General features: G+C 43.3%; 1 protein-coding gene across 5 annotated transcripts in view; it reads left to right on the top strand.

Moving 5' to 3' along the window:
* LOC135255816 (follistatin-related protein 5-like) overlaps positions 1–7,058 on the top strand; it is a 174,632-nt gene extending 167,574 nt beyond the window's left edge. For all 5 annotated transcript variants that reach the window (XM_064337489.1, XM_064337487.1, XM_064337486.1 and 2 more), the window contains one exon: positions 4,165–7,058. In XM_064337489.1, the coding sequence (XP_064193559.1) occupies positions 4,165–4,867 (703 nt within the window). In that variant the 3' untranslated portion in view covers positions 4,868–7,058. The remainder of the gene's footprint in view (positions 1–4,164) is intronic.
* The last annotated feature ends 5,623 nt before the right edge of the window (positions 7,059–12,681 follow it).

Raw genomic sequence — 12,681 nt, 5'->3', positions numbered from 1 at the left:
TTAGCTTGTCTGCTGCGTTGTCAACTTCACTCAGGAGTGGAAATGGAGATTAAATCATACCCTCTTCCTACTCTGTGTGTGGCTCAACAGTTAAAGGCTACCTGGGTAAAGGGCTGGGTATTTCCTGTACATGTATCTGAAATATGGGTAGCTCTGGAATTTGTGGGATAAATACATATATTTTTGTGATTTACTCTGAGCTTACCATTTTTCAGTTTCAGACTTGTTCTTTCCTGTTTCCGTTACATTGCTAGATTTGAAAGTAAGCTAAACAGCTGCCCAGCTGATAATTTGAAGTCACTTTTTCTGTTAAGCTGAATGTTCTTTTAAGTATCACAGGCCATTGTACAAGCCTACTGTTTCTATACAGATCTTGTAGTGCATCCTTACTAAATAAACAGAACCCATCTCTTGTGGTTAGATTATTACATTCTTATCATTTGAAGATAGATGAGCCCAGTACTATAAAAACTCGTGATGCCTAATTTATTAACAAAACCCTTATAGAATGGAATGTACTGGACAATGTGGCAATATCTTTCATTTTCTGATGGGAACAATTTGTAGTTTAGGTGAAGTGTATTGAGGAGTGTTGCAATGTAACTTTGTGAATTTAATAATTTATACTTTATTTCAGCGTATTGCAGTATTGCCTACGTTCTATTTCGGCTTTGAAAAGTGTTAGGTCTGGTTGCTCTTTGCCTGGTTGCCTTTTATCCAAAACATCATTTTATTCCACCACTTTCATCTGCTGTGAAGCACACAGAGGTTCTCTTCTATGGAAACCCATCGTCTTTCTTTTCATTTTTACAGAAGAAAGATTTCCCTGGAACGAGTGAACAGCTAAGCTGAGAGTCCACTTCAAAGGGTCAAGGAGACACGTCTTGTGAATTAGCTCAGCATAAAATATAATAGAAGTTGTCGTCCAACCGTGTCTGTTCGTTAAAAACGATGAATAATTGTGTGTGTGAAGGGCAGAGTCATCAAGTCCTTGTGCAGAACTTGTAGAATGCGCAACGCTTACGATTTCATGGTTAGTCATTTTATTCGCTCGTTGAAATCATGGAGGACCGACAAAGTCGTTTTCTTTATGTCAATATTCCATCATACCGAGACTGATTTCTTGAACCGTATGATTTACGATATCAGTCAAACTAGCCGGATAAAAGTAGCAAAAAATGTCACAGCACCAGCATGTGCAATCTTCAACAACCAGTCCAGTTAGCAGGAGTTTGCCAGCGCGTTTTAACTCGCTGAAAAAATGCTATTTATTTAGCGGGAGCGCGATTGTGTCTCCCGGGTGACTGCGGTCGGATCTGGCCGAGGAGACGGTAGCGGTCCATGGGCTAGTATTGTCGTTAGCTAACAAGACGTGCGACGCGGGTTGCTTTCGTCCTGCCCCGGGGTACTCTGGGATTAAATTGGCCAGCGTCCCTCTGGCTGCCGTCTTGGCGAGCTTCTCCCCTCCCAAAAAAAAAAAAAAAAAATGCGCCAAATTAGCCGCAGGCTGCCTGTTGTTTTGTCAGTGAGCGATAGGGCTCGCGCTCGGCGAGCCGCGAGCTCCCTCATCACGCACGGACCGTAGTCACCGGGCGAACAGTCAAGTGCGCAGGAGCGCTCTGTGATCTCGGTGTGCCGCCCAGCAGCGCGACTGTATTCTGAAGATTTTATGGAAAGCGTGTCTCTCATTAGTTACATTACGCCGCAGAAGAAAAACAGTCGATAGTCTGGAATTTGAATTTGTCTATAAATTATATATGTATACAAATTCAGAGGCAGGCGCACACACACATTTATAAAGAGAGAGGGAGAGAGAGACCGATTTGTATAATTAAGCATGCATGTGAAATGTTGTTCCTTGAGAGAGACAGACACAGGAAAGTATTTTCATTCATTATATTTATTGTGGTGCTCTGACAGCGATTCAGATTGAAACAAAAAGCTGAAAAAAATATAAATTTTTAATATCACGAGACAAAAAAGCCAGACTAAATGTGTTTTTTAATAAGTCTAGTTAATAACATTCAAATTTTGAGTGCTGAAGCTTGTAAAATGTAATATTAATCCTTGCACAATACATGTGAGAAATGCTTCAAATATAAACAAACAATTCATTTTTAATACTTTAAATCCCTATAGTTTTTTTAAATTTTTATTTCTCTCCCCAGGGGGCAGGCATTGTGTTTCTGTGAAACAGTGATTGGCAGAGACATGCGACAATCAAACTGCAGGCCAATGGGTGCCCCCACAGGGGCGAGTGACTGCCAGAGCTTCAGTTAAAGCCCAAGCTCGGTTAAAGCCTCACAGTTAAAACTGCTTGGGCTTACTACACCCACAGTTCAATGGCAGCACAGTCTCATTATGGGTTATTATTTAAAAAAAGACTTTTAATATTTAGTACTATGTTATATACATACGTGTCATATATATATATATATTTTTTTTTCTTGTGTATTGTCCTTGCTTCCCATAGTACATGAATAAATTGGAATCTGTACTCAGCGCATATACTGTATATTATTAACTCCAGACGTTTACGTGGCAAAATGCAGGCCAGCCGACCATAACATAAAAGTCACAATAAGAAACAGGCCAGAAACTGCTTTGCTAATGGAGGCAGTTTCCCTATTTGTCCAACCGTGAACCTCGAAGGAATGTGATGGGGTTTCGGGGTTTGTATTCCGGGAGACGTGAGGTCAGGCTTGTTAAATTAACACACCAAATAACAACACGTCCAGTCTAATAAGTTTTTGATTACTGTGCCTATTATTTTCATGCTCGCTGGGTAGCTCCCAGTAGCCGGCTATGTAACAGATTTTATATAACAAACCTGGTGCCTGAGAACGCCCGCCCGCTCCAGCGCCTGCGTTTGATTTGTTTTAGTTTTACCGTGGCAGCAAAAAGTCCAAATGGAACGGGCTTTACGATTACAGCTGATGAGACAAAAAAAAAGTTATTTGGATACTGTACAGTAAATGACTTGTGCAAGCCATGCACGGTCGTGCTCTCCAGATGTTTTTGTTTTCCCCACACGATTCTCCGTGCCTTTAAGCGATCAGTGGCCGCAGGCAGTAAAGCCGGGGTTTGGCACCTCTCTGTGGGTCCTTGTGGAAACACCGGGAGGTTTTTAATGAGAAGGGGTCGGTGTCGGAGGGGCTGCAGGACCTGGCGCAGGACACTCAATCACACGTGTAAGCGCTTGGAGAGCATCGTAAAACATACAGTGTCACAACGACGCTTTTGGTCTGGAGCCCCAGCCCTTCGGGGGCTAGCCAAATTATTTTTTTACAGTTCCGGGGGAGCGGGTTTGACAGCCGCACTCCATCTCTACCAAAACGGCTATTTCAGCCCCGTGACCTTTAACCCCGTCTGCTCAAAGTCGCATTTAAGCACATCGATGCAGGTACGTGAACGCAGTGCTCCGCGCTTGGTGTCTGCAGCGGGACAATCTCGAACCGGCACCAGAAAGCAATCTCTGCCCTAAAGCCACCTCCTCTCACCCCATCCGTTTTAATCAACACCTAGTCAGGTGGGAGAAGAGGCCTAGCTGGACAGAGTGCTTTCCCCCCCCGTTTTTTTTTTGCAAATCCTCATCCTCCCGACGTCCGCGATGCTCAGCGCAGCAGGGCTTTTACAGAGGGGCTTAACGCGCGTGTTACGCAGAGAGGAAAACATTTTTACCACGGCTCTGTTTCTTAATGCCACTTTAAAGCAGCCAACAGGCTCCTTTTCCTACTTCAGTTGGCAGACGTTGGCTGGGAGCGTGTGTTTTTAAAGAACCCGCTCACGCCACAATAAATCAGTTTCATTCCGAGCACTTTCCATGCAGCAGTGTAAAGAAACAATCCGATAAACAGTTTTTTAAATTATTTTTTTTATCTCCCGTACTGAAGAATAGACACAGAAGCAGAAGCCGAACAGGAAAGGAACACAGCCACTGGCAGTCCCTCCCAGCTCACCGCAGGGGGTTACACCTCCTCAGATTCGTTTGAAGGACGGCTTTAAAGAGACAAGCGCTTTCGTTCTCTTCAGACGCCCGCTACCTTCAGCTTTACAAAATTTGTTTCTTGATTCCAGTGCTTTTTTTCCCTCCTTTCTTTTGATCTCTCCTCCCTCTTTCCTCCTCCCTCCTTCCTCCTTTTTTTTTTTTTTTTTTTTTTTTAGGTTCGGATACGTCTTCCATAAGAACGAGCCCGCGCTGCACAAGGTCGACCTGGAGACCATGTCCACCGTGAGGAGCGTCAGCCTGCGGTCGCACGGCTGCGTGCCCACCTCCCTGGCCCACACGCACCTGGGGGGCCTGCTCGTCGTGGGCTGCAGGCAGGCCGCCACAGGCGCCGCCGGGCCCCAGCTCCTGCTGGACAGCGTGACGGACTCCGTGATCGGGCCCAACCGGGACGTGACCGGCACCCCGTACGCCTCGCCGGACGGGCGCTACCTGGTCGCCGTGGACGACGCGGGCGGCCTGCTGCGGGTCCAGCCGGTCTCGGAGCGGGGCGAGGTGGGCGAGCCGTACGACATCCACACCAACCTGCACGTGTCCGACCTGGCCTTCCAGCCCTCCTTCACCGCCGCCCGGCAGTACCACGCCTTCGCCAGCTCGGGCCGCCAGACGGACGCGCTGTACGTGGAGCTGGCCACCGGCAACCTGCGCATGATCGAGAGCCTGCGGGAGCCCACCGGCGCCGCCGACTGGCCCTGGAGCGGGCGCAACCGCGTCATGGCCGGCAGCGGCCTGTTCGGACAGTACCTGATGACCCCCGCCCGGGGGTCCCTCTTCATCCTGGACGGCCGGCTCAGCAAGCTGAACTGCGAGATCACAGACGTCCTGAAGGGGAACACGGTGGTGTGGGTGGGGGACGCGTAGGCCCCCCCCTCCCCCTCCCAACTGCCCCATTCCACCCACCACCCCCCCCCGGCTCCGCCCCCCCACACACCACCCCTCCACCCCAACCCCCCCCCCCCCTCGGATCCGGCTGCAAGTAACATGCCCTCTTCTTATGGTTTATAAAATGTAAAGAAGAAACACAGTGAAGGCAAAACAATTAAATTAGAAGTTTCCTGTTCATAAGCTGGATGTCAGTCCCTCATTAAAACAAGTAAATAGAGCAACTTTGCTTACGTTTCGGGTGTAAAGAAATTTGAAAGAAAAAAAATTTATCTGGAAGAGAAAAACGTTTTCAAGTCAAGGGCTTTCTGAACTATGAGATTAGAGCGAATAATGCCGTGGGTTCAGAACAACTGTAAAAAAAATTAAAAATAAAAAAACAGGAAGAGAAATCGTTCTTCATTTACATCGGGCGAATCTGACCTGCTGGTGTAAAATTCCCCTGTCAAGTGTGGCTCCTCTGTCCAAACGATTTTCCTCTTGGCAGCAAACAGACAAACAGAGGACATACGTTTTTTCTTTTCTTTTTTTTTTTGCTTTGGCTGACCTTTCCTTTGGTATCTCCCCACTGCAGAGACTGGCCTGTGGTTTACTCTTGTGTTTGTGCCTTGAATGAGCGCACTTTCAAAAAGAGTAATGATAAATAACCATCCATTTATCACAAGGAAAGAGAAAAATAAAAAATAATTCTGGCTTCCGCTAGTAAAGATAGAGAAGTAATTTATCAGAATTTATGTTTGTCCATGACATCCATACCTCTATTATTATTAATTTTACACTTCCTTATTATTATTATTATTATTATTTCAGAGTTCCAGCTTTGGGTGAACTAGTTTGGGTTGGAAATCTCTGTTTTCAAATTGTTTTTTATTTTAAAAATATTTACGTAGTTTTCAGTCACAATATTCAGCAAAGCAAAGGTGTCAGATTACAGTAGTTTACCAGGATAAGTTTTTTTTTTTAAGATAGCAAAGAGTACCGTGTACAATCAGTCATAAAATGTTCCAAATTTATCTTTACTTAACCAACGTTGTCCAACTATCTGAAAAGATTCAGGTCATCATTTTGATAAGGTTTTTTTAGCCCTAGAAAATAGCTTTGGGGAAAAATGATACAGTTATTCAGTAAATTTTAATGCTTGTGACTATTGTTAGGAATGTTAATTTGTGGTTCCAGGTCTTTCAAATAATTTTATAATTTGGACAAGTACAAGAGCCATTCTTTCACCTTGGATTAGTATACTTGACAAGCATAGTCTATGCATTTTCATTTGTTAAACTCCAGATGAGGGTATTGCCACTTTTTCCATTTTAACTTATTTGTCCCTGAATTATTGCCTGTAACATGGCTGTCAATTCAAAAAAGTGTGTCATCAAAATTTTGTATTTTTTAAGATTCATGCAACCTGTTGAGTTCTATTGAATCTTTTAAATTTTTTTAATGCAATCATTCAAAATACACTCTTTTTTATAGTACTTAATTTGATGTAGAGCTGCAGTTCTCAAACTTCATAGCTTTTAGCTGGTTTAGCTGAAGTGTGGTTACCCATTTTTTTGTGTGTGTGTTCTGTATATAGCACCTGAGTGGAATTTTGGACATACCACTTATTAGTTATCCTAAGTTCACCTGAGTGACCAGTTTATTATTTTTTAGAAACCAAGAGTACCTGTTGAACTAACCACCATGGGCTCTGTCTTTAAATCGGAGTGACGACATTGAAGGACAAGAGAGCATAACAGCGTGTTGTTATTTTTATTTATTTTTTTGTCATCTAGAACGAGTCACCCTTTGAGTTCACCTTGTCATTTCTAGCGCCACTCAACATGTGGCCAGAGTCAACGCTAAAAGTTGCGTCAGCAACACGTAAGAATCGAACACAGTCGAAATCCGATGCTAAATATTACCCAAGTGTAAGTATTCAATCGTAGAGTGGACTGTGGTGAAACTGAAATAAGCCTAAATTTGTTTTTTCCTTTTTATTTTTTATTTTTTTAAAGAACAGAGTCCTTTCTCCGGGATGCATTGTGATGTTCTCAATCATGGCACTGTCCGTCCTTTATTACGTCTAGTCATGTGGTGTATGTTTACTCACGTGGTTCCTGATCCTGTAGAGAAAAAAAAAATGCTTGACATTGACAAAAACAATAAAGCCAACACCTTTTAAAACGTACTTTGCCCTTTTCTCTTTTGTGTTGACACAACGGTTTGCTTCGATAAATCATGCGCAGCGTATTTCCGCCATGACACTAAACTTTAAGTAGTGCCACATGACATTTTCCTTTACACGCTGCCTTATGGTTTTTACATTTCAGGCCTTTAGCAGTCCCTCGTATCCAAAGTAACTTTGCTTGCTTGCAACACATTTATACCGCTGGGCATTTACTGAGGCAATTCAGGTTAAGTACCTTGCTCAAGGGTACAACAGCAGTGTACATCCTGGATGTGTATTTTCATGTGTGAAATTATTCCTCATATTCTCAAAATAACTTGCTATAAAATATGTAGTGTGGATGATAGTTTCTCACTTTCCGTACGGCAAACCTCCATCTGAGTTTTAGGATTTTCAGGGAGCTTCTTCTTCAAACATTACAGCACAGTCCTTCAAGGTTGCAGGTTTATGATGTCATTACGTGTCCTGAGAGGCCCAAAAAATCGTTACTTCCGCTGATGCGAGCTGGTAGAGAAATCCTCCCCCCTGGACAGAACCCCTCACTACCGCCCTGAGGAGAGCACAGCCAATTACAGAAGCCCTCACTACCGCCCTGAGGAGAGCACAGCCAATTACAGAACCCCTCACTACCGCCCTGAGGAGAGCACAGCCAATTACAGAACCCCTCACTACCACCCTGAGGAGAGCACAGCCAATTACAGAACCCCTCACTACCACCCTGAGGAGAGCAGAGCCAATTACAGAACCCCTCACTACCGCCCTGAGGAGAGCACAGCCAATTACAGAACCCCTCACTACCACCCTGAGGAGAGCACAGCCAATTACAGAACCCCTCACTACCGCCCTGAGGACAGCCAATTAGAACCTACGCCCAGCACAGCCAATTACAGAACCCCTCACTACCACCCTGAGGAGAGCACAGCCAATTACAGAACCGCTCACTACCACCCTGAGGAGAGCAGAGCCAATTACAGAACCCCTCACTACCGCCCTGAGGAGAGCACAGCCAATTACAGAACCCCTCACTACCACCCTGAGGAGAGAACAGCCAATTACAGAACCGCTCACTACCACCCTGAGGAGAGCAGAGCCAATTACGGAACCCCTCACTACCGCCCTAGTTAGCACAGCCAATTACAGAACCTCTCACTACCGCTCTGAGTAGCACGACAGCCAATTAGGTGTCACCCTGGGGGTCTGCCAGCCACAGTCGGCATAGGAACGTTTCAGATTCCATACCAGACATTCGGAAGTGTTCTTTATGGTTTTCCATCCAAATCAAGGGTGAATACCAAGGAACTGCACTACCATTTAATACGGAAGAAAGTAACATGACAGAAGTGAATCCAAATCAGAGTAAGTCGTAAATTAAGGAGTTTCTGGGGCACTTAGCATATTGCATAAAACAACTGTTAAATGAAGAGATAAGTAGGAATGCCCTGTCAGGAGGTAAACTGAGGTACGATGAGAGTAAAAAAACAACATTTCCTCCTGTGTTGAGCGTTGCTTCAAAGCCACCATTTTGTGCCTTCTTTTTTTTTTTTGCCTTTCTTCATAAGAGCAAACTTATGGCCTCAAAGAAGCACAGCCATAGAATATAAAATTGGAATTTTCATTTCAAAAGGTATCAAGAGAACGACTTCATAACAAATGGCTTAATAAAGTAACAAAGAAATGACTTGCCATTTTTACATTAAATTCGGAATTGTATAATCACAGGAGCCCATTGTAGTCAGTAACATATTCTGTCTTTGATATTTTTTCTTGATATCTTTCATTCCTCATAGATGTATTTTATATTGAAAATTATAAATCTATTCGTATACTGGCATATTTTTCACAGGATCAGAGCAGAATTATAAATCATGGACTTGCATCCAGTTAAAAGACTGTTCCAGAATTCACAGAATTTCTGGGTGGTGCGTTATTAAAAGTTTGTGCTGCTTTCAGCTCTCTCTGAAATGGCCCAAGGAGGAACATGCACTATTGACCCTATTTCCAAGGCACCGAAATACCTCTTGCTGAATAGCACATTTAAAAAAATATACATTTATATTATGAATGGCACAAGATAACGCCTATGTGAAATGTGATATTCTTAATAACATTTCCTTTTGGTTCATCTGCCTCTTCCTCCTTTAATATGATGGAACTTGTGAGAGTAGGAATGACTCTCCCTTTCATTTAGTTGTGATGAGCGCTGTGGGACGGATCGCGCTCAGTGTGAAGCGCTTCATTACTCTCCTTCCTTTCCAGCCACTGAATGGACCGTGATCAAGGCGAAGATTACCTGAGAGGCTTACCTGCAGGGGGAAAAAAGGCCTCTGAAATGCCTCGTGCGAAGAGGCCGATCTGTGGAACTGGGCTGCCAGTCCTGCTGGCGCACGTTCGGTCACGGTCCAAAGGCCACTGGTTGTGTCAAATTTAAATAAACAAAGAGGCAAATTGCCCCAGCATGGGTCAGCCCGTCCATCTTTGTTTCATGCAGACAGATTATTGCTTTCAAGAGCAGGGTTTTTTTTTTTTTTCCCAAAATTCCAAGTCAGTGTTCTAGAACTTCATTGCACTCAGTTACCAGCGGTGATTGTTACATCAGCATTAGAAGGTTCAGTGAAGAACATTCTCATCACATATTTGTGATCTCACATCGTAAAAGGATTAAAGACAGTGTGGCAGGCAATGATTCCAAGGCAATGAATGTTGCTCACCAGCGACCCTTAGTGGTCAGCTGGTCACACCACAGTTTGCTTATTCAAGCTGCACGCATGAGCAGAGCATCTCTGTGAAGGAAGGGAGTGGGTTTGGGGGGGCGGGGGGGCGTGGGTGTACCACTGGAAAATCTCACATAAATTTGACAGAAGCTAAACACAGCTTTCCCATGGGATTCATGAGGAATATTTCATATTTCATCCTCACAGCACAGAGATAATTTCTTTCTTTATTATTATTATTATTATTATTATTATCAATCATCATGGTCATTATCATTTGTTCATTTTATTTACCACGATTAGCATTAGCACTGCCTGCAACCATGTATTCGCATAATGAAAAGAACGACAAACGTGAACTACTTCAGAAGAAAAACGAAAATGAAATGGTGACAGCCATGACTGCGTGCTGAAAGACAGCCCACGATGCTCAGGGGCAGCTGTCCTTCCGTAACTCTCTACGGGCACTGAGCAGCCCGCTGTCTTTTCAATCTCTCTCCTTCACTCATTTCTCATTATTAATTACATTACATTACAGGCATTTAGCAGACGCTCTTATCCAGAGCAACTTACACAGCTTTTACATAGCATTTTACATTGTATCCATTTTATACAGCTGGATATGTACTGAAGCAATGCAGGTTAAGTACCTTGCTCAAGGGTACAACGGCAGTGCCCTACCCGGGAATCGAACCTGCGACCTTTCGGTTACAAGCCCAGTTCCTTACCCACTGTGCTACACTCCGTCCGTTATTAACTGCAATTTGCATCGGTACTTTACATTGCATTACAGGCATTTTTTATCCAGAGCATTTACATTGCATCCATTTATACAGTTGGATATAATACTGAAGGTTAAGCACCTTGCTCAAGGGTACAACAGCAGTGGCCCCCTCCGGGAATCGAACCCGTGACCTTTACGTTGCAAGACCAGCTTTTTACCCATTATACTACATTGCCGCCCTACAAAAAAACAAAAAGGGGAAAAAAAAAAAACAAAGAGAAAAGTGTATCTGCAACAAAATTATTTTGTGATTAAAACGACTGCCACAGAAGCAAACGCGCTCGTTATCACCCGAGGAAGGTGGCGCATTGCATCATGACATCATCAAAAGGCGCATTCATGCACTCCTAATGCACCGTAGTCTGAGAGTCTGAGTCTGAGACCTGGGAATGACTTTCCGGCGTCTTCACCTCCTGCTAGACATTTTTCTATTTTCAAGTCATATTTCAAGCGAAGCAACCAAAGTCTCCTGCCGTCCTAGTTTTCAGAGCATAAACTAAACCAAACTTCTTGCTCTTTCTTCTTTGTTTGCCGTCCCAGGGGGATGAATTGCTTCGCTACCAAACTCGTTGCGTATTGTTTCCACTCCGGGTTTCGCTACGGAGAACACATGGAGTGATGCACAGTACTGTTCAGCATTGCAGCCAGAAAATATTCATATAGTTGGGCCTGCATAGGACTAGGTGTGGAATAGCTTGCCTGGACATGTAGTGGAGTCAGAAACACTGGGGGTATTCAAGGCCCGGCTTGATGACACTGTTAGATACTATCTAGCTTTTAGGTAAACTAAGCATTAAGTACAGTTTAGTGGTAGGAATAGACAAGCTGTGTTGGGCTGAATGGCCTGTTCTCATCTTGTGTTGTGTTGTGTTGTGTTGTTGTGTTGTGCTATGTTTTATGTCAGGTGAGCCAGATCTGCCTAGGTGGACATTCACAGGTGGGTGTGGTGACCCAGCCAAGATATACGATTGGGCTAGGATACTGGTTAGCTGTGAGTGGCCTACCCACCCTTATGAGGTCATTCCTGTTGAAAACCCCCATATGATAAGCTTTCATAAATGCTGTACTAGCCACAAGTGACACTCTTTTAAATAGCTTTGCGTCAATCTTTTCCTTTTCTCTCTCTTTTTTTTTCCTTTCTTTTTTTACATGTGCTGTTCAGGATGTCTTGCCTGCCACCTCTGCCCATTTGAGCGCTTGCTGTGAGTAAGTGCTTAACAGAAACGAGTAATTCGCTTAAAGACCTCGGCTTTATAAACATAATGTCCTGATTGGGAAAGCCGTGTGAACAGACGAATTCATCTTCGACATCAAAAGGCTCGCTACGACCCTGACCGTACCTGCGAAAGGTAAAAGTTCCCTTTTGTTTGCGGTCACTGGGATTAATAGTCTATTCACTGTCCTGTAGCTGTTCAATTTCATTTCTCCCCCTATTTTCTTTGCTGCTCCCATTCCGTTTCCTCTGTGAAGCATCTTACAGTGACACTGTCTCTGTAAAAAATAAAAATAAAAAAGTAAAATAAAAAAATGTTATGCAAATGAAATTGGATTTTATTGAATATGATGTGTGGTGAGCTAACCCTAAATTGTCATAAAGGACAACGCTTAATTAAAAAATGTGTAGGTTACAAGCGGGCACTTCGCTCATGTTATGATGTTATGATGTTGTGCATTTCTTCGAACATATTTCATTACCAGCCCTTTGTATTTCTCTACATTTTAGCTGAACCTACTTCACGTAAAACAATATTAAGAGTGCGTTTTTAAACTGTGCATATCGGTAATATTTTTGGAACTATATAATGCAAAATATAAAACAGTGGGGCATTTTATTGATACAAAATCAGCAGATATTGATCAAGTTTCACAATGGTAGTAGGTCATTTTAATATTTCAGCTGCCAATTTAGTCCCCCAAATCTTCTTTCGAGTTATAGATTTCCTCTTGTTATTGCTATTGACTTATCTAAATAACACTCTGAATATTTTATCTATAAGAGACTTGATCTTATTATTTGGCTGTATGTCCTCAATATCAGTAATCACTAGACAAATGACCAATGATTCGATTTTATGTAATGAACTTCGATGAAAGATTTAATGAAATTAGTGGTTCCATGTACGCATGC

This window comes from Anguilla rostrata, chromosome 5 (genome assembly GCF_018555375.3).
Source record: "Anguilla rostrata isolate EN2019 chromosome 5, ASM1855537v3, whole genome shotgun sequence".
Taxonomy (NCBI): domain Eukaryota; kingdom Metazoa; phylum Chordata; class Actinopteri; order Anguilliformes; family Anguillidae; genus Anguilla; species Anguilla rostrata.
The sequence above is the reverse complement of the archived record's forward strand: the minus strand, read 5'-3'. Positions and strand labels throughout refer to the sequence as shown.